We start from the raw sequence: 15,549 nt of genomic DNA on the forward strand, positions 1-15,549 counted from the left end.
GGGGGGGGGCTGTTACTATAAAAGGAGGGGGCCCTTAGAAGCTTCAAGAGGAATGTCAACAGCGGCGGCGGCTTGTGAGGTAAATATTAAAACGATTAAAAATTCGCGATTTTAATTAGTTTTGTTTTAGAAAACTCAAGGATGCTGCGAGAGATGTTCCTCGCGTCGTTGCTGGTGGCGTTGGCGTGCGCCAAGCGAGACGGAGGCGACCGCGCGGACGAAGACGACGAACCTGTCAAGCTCCCCAACAAGTGTGAGGGTGAGTCTGTGGTGAGGCATTTAAACGATGATGGTGAGGGGGGTGAGTGGTTGTTTGTTTGTTAGTTGTGGTGGTTAAATGACGTACATAATTAGTACGTCAATGTGGTGAGTTTCATGTTTTATCGGTACGGTAAAAACCAGCAGCGGGCCGCGTGGTTCCTGTACTGTTGCGTTCTGCATTGACGAGTCGAAGCCGTTTTATAATGTTTTATTTTATTTATGTGGCAAGTTCGTAAGGTTCGTAATGTGGCAGGTTCGTAAGGTTCGTAATGGCCATGTCGGTGTGTTTATAGTTATTCTAGATTTGAGGCTTTCGTGACTGCAAAGATTCATCCTTTTCGGTTTTTTTCGGTAAAGTCACGTAGGTAAAAATGTAAATAAATAATAAAAATTATAGAAAAAATAATAGAAATAAAGTAATAAATCACGACGTTTCGGAGGCAACACAAATCAGGTGGGACCGTCACAGCTAAATGTTCTGTTATTTGTTGTTGAACTTATTTCGCACGGCACGTAGCCCACAGCGCCATAATAATGCACATTTCAGTCGGTGCATCAACAGTCGTGTTAGTGAATTAATCGCAATAACATTGTCGGTAGACGCATGATCGTCATGTCACTTGCTTCGTAATTGACGTGCGTGTGGGTTTTATAATGGTCATATCAGTGGGTTCATAATGGCCATATTAATGGGTTCATAATGGCCATATTAGTGGGTTCATAATGGCCATATTAGTGGGTTCATAATGGCCATATTAGTGGGTTCATAATGGCCATATTAGTGGGTTCATAATGGCCATGTCAATTAATCGTGGTCATTCCAGTAGATTCATGATGGCCATATCAGTGGGTTCATAATGGCCATATTAATGGGTTCATAATGGCCATATTAGTGGGTTCATAATGGCCATATTAGTGGGTTCATAATGGCCATATTAGTGGGTTCATAATGGCCATGTCAATTAATCGTGGTCATTCCAGTAGATTCATGATGGCCATATCAGTGGGTTCATAATGGCCATATTAATGGGTTCATAATGGCCATATTAGTGGGTTCATAATGGCCATATTAGTGGGTTCATAATGGCCATATTAGTGGGTTCATAATGGCCATGTTAGTGGGTTCATAATGGCCATGTTAGTGGGTTCATAATGGCCATATCAGTGGGTTCATAATGGCCATGTTAGTGATTTCACGATGGCCATGTTAGTGAGTTCATAATGGCCATATCAATGAGTTCATAATGGCCATATCAATGAGTTCATAATGGCCATGTTAGTGAGTTCATAATGGCCATATCAGTGGGTTCATAATGGCCATATCAGTGGGTTCATAATGGCCATATCAGTGGGTTCATAATGGGCATGTTAGTGATTTCACGATGGCCATGTTAGTGAGTTCATAATGGCCATATCAATGAGTTCATAATGGCCATGTTAGTGAGTTCATAATGGCCATATCAGTGATTTCACGATGGCCATGTTAGTGAGTTCATAATGGCCATATCAATGAGTTCATAATGGCCATGTTAGTGAGTTCATAATGGCCATGTCAGTGAGTTCATAATGGCCATATCAGTGGGTTCATAATGGCCATGTTAGTGAGTTCATAATGGCCATGTCAGTGAGTTCATAATGGCCATGTCAGTGAGTTCATAATGGCCATATCAGTGGGTTCATAATGGCCATGTTAGTGAGTTCATAATGGCCATGTTAGTGGGTTCATAATGGCCATATCAGTGAGTTCATAATGACCATATCAGTGATTTCACGATGGCCATGTCAATGAATCGTGGCCATTCAGTAGATTGATGACGGTGCTTTTTCTGGAAGACTTTACTGTTTTTTTCCTGGATTTTCTGTTGCTCTTAGTCACTTTTAAGACGTTTCTTTTTCATGTTTTTGCTTGTTGCGGTTGCACCCGATTTCAAGAGCCGCATGGCTCACAGGGCTATGCCTAAAATAAATAAATAAACTAATGTCTCGAAGGTTCATAATGGCCATGTTAGCATGGGTGGCATGGTTTGCTACATGGTGCAAAATAAGTTCTACATGCATGTTAGTAGGTTCATAATGGTCGATGTCACTGGGTTCATAATTACAATGTTATGGGATTCATATAATGGCCATGGCACAAAATTCATAATGGCTATGCTATTCCTGGTAGGAATCACCTGGTTCCATCAGCCCACAGAGGATTATTGTGTCCGTCTTTTGTGCATCCATAAATGGGCTGGGTGGGTCTGGGTGAGGGGTGGGGCTGGGTGGGGAGGGGCTGGTCACGCCGTGGTGCCCTTATAAAACTCAACGTTTAACCTACTCACGCCGGCTTGTGCCCGCCCTCACAGTCGGCCATATTTGCGGAATACACCACGCCGCCGTTGACCCTGGCCATTGACCGAGCAACCCGACGTGCCTACCAGCTCCCTCCGCAGGAATGTGTTTGGTTTATAATGCCCATGTTGGTTCATAACAGACATGTTAATGAGTTCATAATGGCTGTCAGTAGGTTTATAAGGGCAATATTGCTTCTTATGGGCTTGTAATGATGTCTTGTTCGTGTGGGCCATGTGAGTGGATTCCTAATGACTCTGTTTGAGACCCTGATTCTGCATTGCTGAAATGCTTGCTGTGCACCCCTGGGGTTGGATGTCTGGAGATTCGTAATGGGCACTCATTTTAAACTGTAAATTTTTTTTTTCTATTTCACCAGCTAAGGTTCACTTTAGCAAATGAAGCTCTTCTTTTTCGGAAGCCACCTAGCCACAAATGACAGCTCAACGAAGCGAAATTTATAGCAGCCAAATACTCCAGACGCACGTTGATTCTAAATGTGGAGGGGAAAAGCCGGAGGACCCGCAGAAAAATCCACATGACCACACGCACTGAGAGATACGCAAACTTAAAATATACAGCAGGCACCAGGGTGGGGATTGAACCCGTGATCTCCTGTATACCAGGCGAGGTCGTTAACATCTCGTCACCTAATGCACCACTCCAAGGCCTGGATTAATGGTACTGGCTAGTTTGTGTATTTTTGTTTGGTTACACTATCAACCTGTTTACAGCCAAAGAAAAACCCCTTAGAATAAAAAAACCTATTCATGGTCAAGTTCAGAATGGCAAGGTCGCACATCAGCATGGTACAATCGGCATACAAATTTTAGCAAGGTCAGTATAACGCACCATATTGTAATTGTGTATATACACTTAGTCTGCAATGCAAAGTGATCAATTGCACGTACCTGCCAAAGGACAGCTGATGCTCAAAAGTGATTTTTTTTTACTCGGACAGGAATGGTAAAGTTTCGATTCCAAACATCTTCGCCAAGTTATTCCAAACATTATGGGCTGCCACGTGGAAGGAATTGAAACCAAGTTGGCTTGGTTTTATCGGGGCTCATAGCTCGGTGGGGCTTTACCTGGTAAAATAAAATAGTTTAGTTTTTTGCATCTTTTTTTTTGAGTAAATTGCTCACTTTACCTATCCCATACTTTGTCGTGTTTTTTTTATTTTTCATAATCAACGTTTTTGGGTTTAGATCGCGTTATTTATAAATGTGTCGTAACCCTCCACCACCCGACACGGCCAATCGGATGAGTTAATGATGACGTCGGCATGCTGCTGCTGCTCTATATAAGAACGGGAGACAGAGCAGAGCCTCACCATTCTGGAGAATAGCCCGATGATGCTGGATGCAATTACCATCGAAACGTCGTACTACTCAAAAATTGTAAATGTTGTGGTTTCACGCTTCAACACACCGGTGGGCTAAAGCAGTGAACTATTTTGTCTTTTGTCAACGTGACACTTTTATGCTGATTGGCCGTGTCGGGTGGTGGAGGGTTACGACACATTTATAAATAACGCGATCTCAACCCAACAACGTTGATTATGAATAATATTGGTCGCGAAAGCCTACGTGTTAAATTGATGTTTTTGTATTATTTGTTGTAACATTTTGACCCTTGTGCCCTTACTAAATATCTAAAAAAATAGCTTTGTGGCTCAAAGGATTCCTCCTCCTGTATGAATAAATATTCCTGTTCATAATGGCCGTGTCAGACACTACACCAGAAACCCTTGAGATGGGCATCTTTTGCAAGAAGTCTATCGCAAACATCTGGAGGTTTTGTGAAATCCGTAAATTTTCCCCAATTTTCTGTGACCATTCACAATCAAATCGGGATTTGTATTCATACTGGAGGAGGCATCCGATGCGCCATAAAGATATTTTTCACAGGATATCCAGTAGAGGGCACGGGGTCGGAATGTTAGAACGACAAACAATACAAAGACACGATCGGAGTGCAAAGTACAGGAAGGGTAAAAAAAAAATGCTTAAAATTATACAAATAAAACTATAAACTATTTTTATATTACAAAGTAAAGCGCTGCTTGGACAGGACGCGTCACAGCGATAGAAGGGACGATGGTTGTGATGGTCAAGGGTAATAACGGAGTGGCAGTCAAGGAATGGAACTAGTCTGAGGTTTATGTTCTTCACCGAGGAGATGGAGCGATGAAATCCGCTGGTGTGTAGAGAGTGGGTTGTGGGGCGCCACGGTGGCTAGGAGATGTTGACTACCTCGCCTGGTACGCAGGAGGTCGTGGGTTCGATCCCGACCCTAACGATGCCTGCTGTATATTTGGAGTTTGCGTGTCTCTCTCTCTCTCATCATCATCATCACGGTGGCTAGGAGATGTTGACTACCTCGCCTGGTACGCAGGAGGTCGTGGGTTGGATCCCGACCCTGACGATGCCTGATGTATATTTGGAGTTTACGTGTCTCGCTCTCTCTCATCATCATCACGGTGGCTAGGAGATGTTGACTACCTCGCCTGGTACGCAGGAGGTCGTGGGTTGGATCCTGACCCTAACAATGCCTGATGTATATTTGGAGTTTACGTGTCTCGCTCTCTCATCATCATCATCATCACGATGGCTAGGAGATGTTGACTACCTCGCCTGGTACGCAGGAGGTCGTGGGTTCGACCCCGACCCTGACGATGCCTGCTGCTGTATATTTGTAAATGGCTTATCACGTGGACATTTATAGCAGCCAAATACTCTGAACGGGTGACGTTGGGTCGAAATGTGGAGGGGGAAACTGGAGGATGACCCGGAGAAAAATCCACGCGACCACACGGAGAACCATTCAAACTCCAAATATATAGGGTCTGGGTTTAACCCACAACCTCCTGTATACCAGGCGAAGGAGGTAACATCTTGCCATAGCAGCGCCAATAATGATCGTTCTTGCCAATAACTGTGAAAGAAATGTATTTTCGGATTTTCTGGATAGTAGTATGGAAAAAGGGAAGCCTTGTGGTAAAGCTGGAACAGTCACCAACTTCCCCCACAAAATGTTTCTGCCTTTTCAAGGACGACCGATTCATGCAAAAAAGCGGTGATTAATAATAAAATCGCCAAGGACGGAACTAGCCAATGGGAAAACGGTTACGTGCGAGGGCGGACCAATCAAAAATTGGCATGCGAGTCGACCAATCTGAAATTGGCACGTCAGACCCAGCCAATCGCGGATCAACGCGTGGCGCAGCGTGGTTGACACAGGCCCTGGTGTCGAGATTGAAATGTGTGTGCGCTGAACTTCTTTCGTGCCGTACGTGGCCACCCGTGCTAATCGGAGGCACGGGGGGGGGGGGGGGGGGGGATGGACAACAAACTAAACACAAAGCATCTTCACTATGGGGACCTCATTTGCCAGTAAAAATATGATAATTGGTTCTTTACCCTTCTATCTGGCAACAAAACTGACACCTTTTTGCAAGGAGTCATGTTTGCATAGTTGTGCACCTTTTGGCGTCATCTGGTCCAACACCATGTGAGACTAGGCTCTAAGGAAAGCTGTCTCGGGTGTGGACCAATCAACTTCAAGGACAGTGCACATTATCAGAGTTATGTTCTTTTGTTTGTATTATGACTGCAGGTATTGCGGTCTATGCAAACATGACTCCTTGCAAAAAGGTGTCAGTTTTGTCGCCAGATAGAAGGGTAAAGAACCAATTATTATAACAAAGCATCTTCTTGGTTCTTTCGGTAAAGTCACGTAGAAGGGAAGTAATAAAATAATAAAAATTTAACAGAATAAGATACAATTAAATTTCGATTTAAAGCTTGCGTGACTGCAGGGATTCATCTTCTTGGTTCTTTCGGTAAAGTCACGTAGAAGGGAAGTAATAAAATAATAAAAATTTAACAGAATAAGATACAACTAAATTTCGATTTAAAGCTTTCGTGACTGCAGGGATTCATCTGCTTGGTTCTTTCGGTAAAGTCGCGTAGAAGGGAAGTAATAAAATAATAAAAATTTAACAGAATAAGATACAATTAAATTTCGATTTAAAGCTTTCGTGACTGCAGGGATTCATCTTCTTGGTTCTTTCGGTAAAGTCACGTAGAAGGGAAATAATAAAATAATAAAAATAAAACATAATAAAATAATTCTCACGACGTTTCGGCCACAACGCAAGCAGCCGTCCTCAGGTGAATGAATAGATTCAGACGCTGTCGCCCCGACAGACCTGGTTTTCACCTGAGGACGGCTGCTTGCGTTGTGGCCGAAACGTCGTGAGAATTATTTTATTATGTTTTATTTTTATTATTTTATTATTTCCCTTCTACGTGACTTTACCGAAAGAACCAAGAAGATGAATCCCTGCAGTCACGAAAGCTTTAAATCGAAATTTAAACAAAGCAGTTATAAATAAAATGAGTTTTCTATCGAGATGATTTAAAAGTCCTCCAGTGGCTTCCTATATATCGGAAAGAAGAGCGTTCCAGACGGTAGCAGGAGCGCACCTGGAAGCGGTGACCACCGCCTTCGTTCGGCCGCCAGGCAAAAGCCAGCGCTGCCACCGCCGGCGCCACTGCTGCCGCTGCGAGAGATGATCGGACTTCTTTCGCACCATACGTAGCCACCGGTGTTCATCGGAGGTATCGTGCGCTAACCCCCCCCCCTCCCAGTGTGCAAGTTCCTCGCCGTGGAGCTGACCAAGTCGTTTGAGGAGACGGGAAAGTCTCACGACGTCCTGGAGACGCAGTCCGGCTTCGTGGACAAGCCCCGGCACAAGATCAAGTACCGTCACTCGTGAGTGGCAAGCGCCGTGTGTGGCGTGTGTAACGTGTGTAGCGTGTGTAGCGTGTGTAGCGTGTGTAGCGTGTGTAGCGTGTGTAGCGTGTGTAGCGTGTGTAGCGTGTGTAGCGTGTGTAGCGTGTGTACGTGTGTAGTGGGAAGCGATAGTGTAGCGCGCTGCGCTATGAACCTAGCGACCCAGGTGCGATTCCCGCTCACGGCCAACACCAGTGACGATTATCTCATCCGGTTCTGGGCCTCCCCTAGGTCGACTCTGCCTGAAACGAGTACCCGGTGCGGTGTGTAAACATCGCCACTGGAGAGACAAAGGCGGTCGGGCGTGGTGTTGGCCACCCACCCCCTCGTGTACCGTTCCAGCCTTCATAGGTGCTTGCTAACAGCACTTGCCCCTACAGTCTGTTAAGGCTATACGGGGGATCTTTGTGTGTGTGTATATGGTGCTTTGGCCAGTCCTCTCAGTCGGTCAACCTATGGCACCTGGGTCTGCCCCGTGACATGCTGCCGAACGGGCGTTCGACACTTCACGTGGCCTCAACATGCACATAGCCTGGCACAAGCCCCATGGTGTGCCTTCACCGCCACTTGGTGGCAAATGGCAGTTGTTATTGTTGTGCGGCCATCCACGTGGGGAGCGGTAGTGTAGCGGTTTCTGCGCTGTGCTACGAACCCGGCGTCCCGAGTTCGATTCCCGCTCACGGCCACCACCAACACCGGTGGTGATTATCTGAACCGGTCCCGGGGGGGAGCGGGATCTTTGTCCACGTTGTATATTCGGTGCGACGTATACGGCGTTGGCGCCGAGCGAGCGTCTTCCTCCTGTGTCCAGGGAGACGCGCTTGATCGAGGCGACGGAGGACGTCTGCAACCGCTTGCTTGAGTACAACGTGCACAAGGAGCGCGACGGGAGCAACCGCTTCGCAAAGGTGGGGCGGCTCGTCACCTACTTTGTCTACCCCACCCCCCGCTGCCGTGACCCCTGAACCGCGCTGCCGCGACCCCTGAACCACGTTGCTGCGACCCCCTGAACCCCGGCTACCGTGACCCCTGAACCCCGGCTACATACCATGCGAGGAAGATGACGCCAATTGAACTCGTCTATTAAGACAACCCCATCGCTCAACTATTGCAATCAAGTAAACGGCCAATCGGTTAAACAAGCGTCGTGTTCTCAGGAGTGTAAGATGCACTTTCTATCCACCCCGCCCCCTGTATCTTAATCTGCAGAATACACTGCGGATTAAGAGGATTTATAGTTGTTCAGTCATCTTCCGGAAGACATCTCTTCCCCTAACACATTCCTGCGGAGGGAGCTGGTAGGAACGTTGGGTTGCTCGGTCAATGGCCTGCAGGGTCAACGGCGGCGTGGTGTATTCCGCAAATATGCCCGACTGTGAGGGCGGGCACGAGCCGGCGTGAGTAGGTTACACGTTGAGTTTTATAAGGGCACCACGGGGTGACCAGCCCCTCCCCACCCAGCCCCTCCCTGTACGACGGACACAATAATCCCCTGTGGGCTGGTGTAACCAGGAGATTCCTACCACTATAAACTAATAGCTCAGTGGGTTTTTTAACTTGGTAATTGCCTTCCCTATGCTTTGCGCTCCCATTGTGTTTTCGTAACGTACGTCGTTGTAAAGTTCTGACCACCGTGCCCCCTTTACTGGACATCCTGTGAAGTGAAAAAAAAATGTTCCTAGCGCGTCGAATTCCTCGCGCAGTATGCATTCAAATTCTGATTCTATCTTGAACGGTCACAGAAAATTGGGGCAAATTTACGGATTTCACAAATCTCCAGATGTGTGTCATGGACTTCTTGCGGAAGATGCCCTTCTCTCAAGGGTTTCTGGCGGCGCGTCTGACACGGCCATTACGAATCGGAATATTTATTCGTGCTGGAGGAGGGATCCGATGAGCCGTGAAGATCTTTTATTCGCACGTGTCCAGTCGGGGCACGGGGTCAGAATTTTGCACCCAAACAAAACATACGACGTGAGTGCAAAGTGTGGGGATGGGTATGTAAACGAATCGCTCTAAAAAATATATTAAAGAAACTACAGTCAATTTCGATTTAAAGCTTTCGTGACTGCAGGGATTCATCTTCTTGGTTCTTTCGGTAAAGTCACGTAGAAGGGAAATAATTAAATAATAAAAATAAAACTTACTAAAATTCTCACGACGTTTCGGCCACAACGCAAGCAGCCGTCTTCAGGTGAAGAACAGGTCTGTCGGAAACACAGCGTCTGAATGAACAGGTCTGTCGGAAAGACACCGTCTGAATGAACAGGTCTGTCGGAAAGACAGCGTCTGAATGAACAGGTCTGTCGGAAAGACAGCGTCTGAATGAACAGGTCTGTCGGAAAGACAGCGTCTGAATTAACAGGTCTGTCGGAAAGACAGCGTCTGAATTAACAGGTCTGTCGGAAAGACAGCGTCTGAATTAACAGGTCTGTCGGAAAGACAGCGTCTGAATGAACAGGTCTGTCGGAAAGACAGCGTCCGAATGAGCACCACCAAGCTTGGCAGCATATATTTAAGCGGGTTACAGGAGGAGAGTGCCTTGACAAAGGAATTTACATATATGTATATGGCTGCTTGCGTTGTGGCCGAAACGTCGTGAGAATTTTATTTTATTATGTTTTATTGTTATTATTTTATTATTTCCCTTCTACGTGACTTTACCAAAAGAACCAAGAAGAAAAAACTACAGTAAAATCTTAGTCTGCGAGTGTTTTGTAAGACGAGCAAAAATATTAACTAAAAATTAATTTGATAAACGAGCGAGGGGTCTTGCAATACGAGTCGTACGTGTATAGGCTTTGTCTGCCGAGCGTCACGTGATCACAACTGATGTACGGGTGCTTTGGATTCCAAACACATTTCCGGAACGAATTATGCTCGCAATCCAAGGTTTTACTGTACTTTTATTTTGTTAGGTAAAGATCACCGAGCTAGCAACCACCATGCAGAGGTCGCAAATGCGTTTTGATTCCTTACCCGTACCCGGCCGCACCAGGGTTGCAAATGGGTACCCGTACCCGGCCGGGCACTGATACTCGTTCCCTACCCGTACCCGTTCCCTACCCGTACCCTACCCGAAATGAGTGACAAACGGTTACTCACCAGTGACTCACGGCCTACCCGTACCCGGCCGCACCAGGGTCGCAAATGGGTACCCGTACCCGGCCGGGTACGGGTAGCCGGGTATCGGGTAGGGTACGGGTATCGGGTACCCGGTTTACGACCTCTGCCCCCATGCACCCATTCTGGGCATCGTGTAGAAAAAACAGCTTTCACAGCTCAACGGATTCTCTCCACCAGCGTCAATACAGCTTCTGATTTCTGACGATTCCGGTGATGCTCGCAGGGCATGAGCGAGACGTTTCAGACCCTGCACGGACTGGTGCACAAGGGCGTGAAGGTGGTGATGGACATCCCCTACGAGCTGTGGAACGAGACGTCAGCAGAGGTCGCCGACCTAAAGAAACAGGTTCAGTACCAACTCCTCACTGCGCACAGACATTGGTGTTTTTTCCCTCCACATTTAGCATCTATGTGTGTTTAGAGGTTTTTACCCTTTCAACTGGTACAAAAACTGACACCTTTTATACAAGGCATCATGTTTGCAATAACCACAACACAAGCAGTCAAAATACAAACAAAAAGAAACAACTCTGATGATGATTATATGCACTGTCCTTGAAGTTGATTGGTCCACACCCGAGACAGCTTTTCTTAGAGCCTAGTCTCCATTGGTGTTGGACCAGATGATGCCAAAAGGCGTACAACTCAAAGACAGCGCACTATCTGAGTATTGAGAGCTCGGGGTGAGCATTTACACTGAGACATCTACTTTACCAGTGGCAAAATATAGTAATAGGTTTGTATAACTGACACCTTGTATAAAGGTGTCAGTTTTTTGTACCAGTTGAAAGGGTAAAAACCTATCACTATATTTTGCCACTGGTAAAGGAGGTCTCGTAGTGTAAATGCTTCGCCCGAGCTCTCAATACTCTGATAGTGCGCTGTCTTTGAGTTGTACGCCTTTTGGCGTCATCTGGTCCAAGACCAATGTGAGACTGGGCTCTAAGAAAAGCTGTCTCAGGTGTGGACCAATCAACTTCAAGTACAGTGCATATCATTATCATCATCAAAGTTGTTTCTTTTTGTTTGCATTTGACTGCTTGTGTTGTGGTTATTGCAACATGACGCCTTGTATAAAGGTGTCAGTTTTTGTACCAGTTGAAAGGGTAAAAACCTACTATATTTTGCCACTGGTAAAGGAGATGTCTCATAGTGTGTTCAGAGGATTTGGCTACTCTAGATTTGAACGTGACGGACAGGGCTTCTGTATGAATCCGAAATCGACTCTGGTGATGATTCTCCGCTTAGTCGGGGTATCGTTTGTGAGCGCGAGGTCGCTCCGTGTGAGCCTTGCACCAGATGAAATAATAAGTATAACCAGTAAAAACAAAGTTTTTCACTATAAATCCTTTATATGCGTGGCGGCTAGAGTCCTCTCGTCCTCTGGCTTGAGATGGCTGCCACCTATGGGTCAGATGATTGCATTGCACCATTAAGCAATTGGTAATTAAATATAATATTTTTGTCCTAAAAAGTGTAAAATTTTGTAAAAAAAATTTCACGAACATTAATTGTCACGCACAACGAGTCTTGTGTGGAAAATGTCAGCTCGATTGGATCACGGGAAGTGGGTTAAAAAACGACCGAAAGATTTGCACGGTCCTAAGCAAGCAAGTGAACTTAATATAAAGGATTTAAAAATAAAAACCGTAGTTTTACATTCTCTCAACTCTTTCCCAAACTCGCGCAGCCTTTGTCACCCTGCCGTCTGACCCAATGTCCCCGCGCGCGCGTGTGCTCAGTGCGACATGATGATGGGCGAATACGAGGAGGTGATCGAGGATTGGTACTGGCACCACCAGCAGGAAGACCTCAAGGTGTTCCTGTGTGAGAAGCACATTCTGCGTGGCCAGGATAAAGGTAGCAACGCAACTCGCTTATACTCCTACTGCTACACACACACTACCAGCTGGCTTGTACACTCACTCACCCTGCTACACACACACACACTACCAGCTGGCGTGTACACTCACTCACCCCGCTACACACACACACACTACCAGCTGGCTTGTACACTCACTCACCCTGCTACACACACACACACGCTACCAGCTGACTTGTACACTCACTCACCCTGCTACACACACACACACACTACCAGCTGACTTGTACACTCACTCACCCCACTACACACACACACACTACCAGCTGGCTTGTACACTCACTCACCCCGCTACACACACACACACACACTACCAGCTGACTTGTACACTCACTCACCCTGCTACACACACAGGCTACCAGCTGGCTTGTACACTCACTCACCCCGCTACACACACACACTACCAGCTGGCTTGTACACTCACTCACCCCGCTACACACACACACTACCAGCTGGCTTGTACACTCACTCACCCTGCTACACACACACACACGCTACCAGCTGACTTGTACACTCACTCACCCCGCTACACACACACACACACTACCAGCTGGCTTGTACACTCACTCACCCTGCTACACACACACACACGCTACCAGCTGACTTGTACACTCACTCACCCCGCTACACACACACACGCTACCAGCTGGCTTGTACACTCACTCACCCTGCTACACACACACACACACACACTACCAGCTGGCGTGTACACTCACTCACCCCGCTACACACACACACTACCAGCTGGCTTGTACACTCACTCACCCCGCTACACACACACACTACCAGCTGGCTTGTACACTCACTCACCCCGCCACACACACACACTACCAGCTGGCTTGTACACTCACTCACCCTGCTACACACACACACACTACCAGCTGGCTTGTACACTCACTCACCCTGCTACACACACACACACTACCAGCTGGCTTGTACACTCACTCACCCCGCTACACACACACACACTACCAGCTGGCTTGTACACTCACTCACCCCGCTACACACACACACTACCAGCTGGCTTGTACACTCACTCACCCCGCTACACACACTACCAGCTGACTTGTACACTCACTCACCCCGCTACACACACACACACTACCAGCTGGCTTGTACACTCACTCACCCTGCTACACACACACACACACACTACCAGCTGGCTTGTACACTCACCCTGCTACACACACACACTACCAGCTGGCTTGTACACTCACCCTGCTACACACACACACACACACGCTACCAGCTGACTTGTACACTCACTCACCCTGCTACACACACACACACACTACCAGCTGACTTGTACACTCACTCACCCCACTACACACACACACACTACCAGCTGGCTTGTACACTCACTCACCCCGCTACACACACACACTACCAGCTGACTTGTACACTCACTCACCCCGCTACACACACACACACTACCAGCTGGCTTGTACACTCACTCACCCTGCTACACACACACTACCAGCTGGCTTGTACACTCACTCACCCCGCCACACACACACACTACCAGCTGGCTTGTACACTCGCTCACCCCGCTACACACACACACACTACCAGCTGGCTTGTACACTCACTCACCCCGCTACACACACACACACACTACCAGCTGGCTTGTACACTCACTCACCCCGCTACACACACACACACACTACCAGCTGGCTTGTACACTCACCCTGCTACACACACACACTACCAGCTGGCTTGTACACTCACCCTGCTACACACACACACACACGCTACCAGCTGACTTGTACACTCACTCACCCTGCTACACACACACACACACTACCAGCTGACTTGTACACTCACTCACCCCACTACACACACACACACTACCAGCTGGCTTGTACACTCACTCACCCTGCTACACACACACACACACTACCAGCTGACTTGTACACTCACTCACCCCGCTACACACACACACTACCAGCTGGCTTGTACACTCACTCGCCCCGCTACACACACACACTACCAGCTGGCTTGTACACTCACTCACCCCGCCACACACACACACTACCAGCTGGCTTGTACACTCACTCACCCTGCTACACACACACACACACTACCAGCTGACTTGTACACTCACTCACCCCGCTACACACACACACTACCAGCTGGCTTGTACACTCACTCACCCCGCTACACACACACACGCTACCAGCTGGCTTGTACACTCACTCACCCTGCTACACACACACACGCTACCAGCTGGCTTGTACACTCACTCACCCTGCTATACACACACACACACACTACCAGCTGGCTTGTACACTCACTCACCCTGCTATACACACACACACACACTACCAGCTGGCTTGTACACTCACTCACCCTGCTACACACACACACACACTACCAGCTGGCTTGTACACTCTCTCACCCCGCTACACACACACACACTACCAGCTGGCTTGTACACTCACTCACCCCGCTACACACACACACACACTACCAGCTGGCTTGTACACTCACTCACCCCGCTACACACACACACTACCAGCTGGCTTGTACACTCACTCACCCCGCTACACACACACACGCTACCAGCTGGCTTGTACACTCACTCACCCTGCTACACACACACACACTACCAGCTGGCTTGTACACTCACTCACCCCGCTACACACACACACACACACTACCAGCTGGCTTGTACACTCACTCACCCCGCTACACACACACACACTACCAGCTGGCTTGTACACTCACTCACCCCGCTACACACACACACACTACCAGCTGGCTTGTACACTCACTGCTACTCCCACATTACCAAGTGGCTTCTACTCAACTCGCCAACTCGCTCGCCCTACTACTCACACCATCCCTCGCGAACTCATAAAAAGACAAACATCCCCCGTGCAGCCTTAACAGACTGTAGGGGCAAGGTGCTGTTAGCGAGCAGCACATGTGAACGTCCAGCCGGCGTTGTCTCTCTAGTAGCGATGTTTGTACAATGCACCAGGTACTCGGTTGAGGCCGAGCCGACCTAGGGGAGGCCCCGGACGGATTCGGATAATTGTCACCGGTGTTGGCCGTGAGCGGGAATCGAACTCTTGTCGCGCCGGGTTCGGAGCGCGGAGTGCCGACCGCTACATTACCAACTCACTCGCGCGCCCAGCCATACC

The 15,549-nt window shown here is 47.8% G+C and overlaps 1 protein-coding gene across 1 annotated transcript in view; it reads left to right on the forward strand.

The window, feature by feature from the left end:
* Nucleotides 1-39: 39 nt before the first annotated feature.
* The window catches only part of LOC133361003 (protein canopy homolog 3-like), a 30,180-nt gene continuing 14,670 nt past the window's right edge, over nucleotides 40-15,549 (forward strand). The window contains exons 1-5 of the mRNA XM_061579886.1: nucleotides 40-259; nucleotides 7,251-7,374; nucleotides 8,207-8,303; nucleotides 10,745-10,867; nucleotides 12,264-12,381. Of these exons, the coding sequence (XP_061435870.1) occupies nucleotides 142-259; nucleotides 7,251-7,374; nucleotides 8,207-8,303; nucleotides 10,745-10,867; nucleotides 12,264-12,381 (580 nt within the window). The 5' untranslated portion in view covers nucleotides 40-141. The remainder of the gene's footprint in view (nucleotides 260-7,250; nucleotides 7,375-8,206; nucleotides 8,304-10,744; nucleotides 10,868-12,263; nucleotides 12,382-15,549) is intronic.

This window comes from Lethenteron reissneri, chromosome 70, assembly GCF_015708825.2.
Source record: "Lethenteron reissneri isolate LAM-NWPU_2019-01 chromosome 70, ASM1570882v1, whole genome shotgun sequence".
Classification (NCBI taxonomy): domain Eukaryota; kingdom Metazoa; phylum Chordata; class Hyperoartia; order Petromyzontiformes; family Petromyzontidae; genus Lethenteron; species Lethenteron reissneri.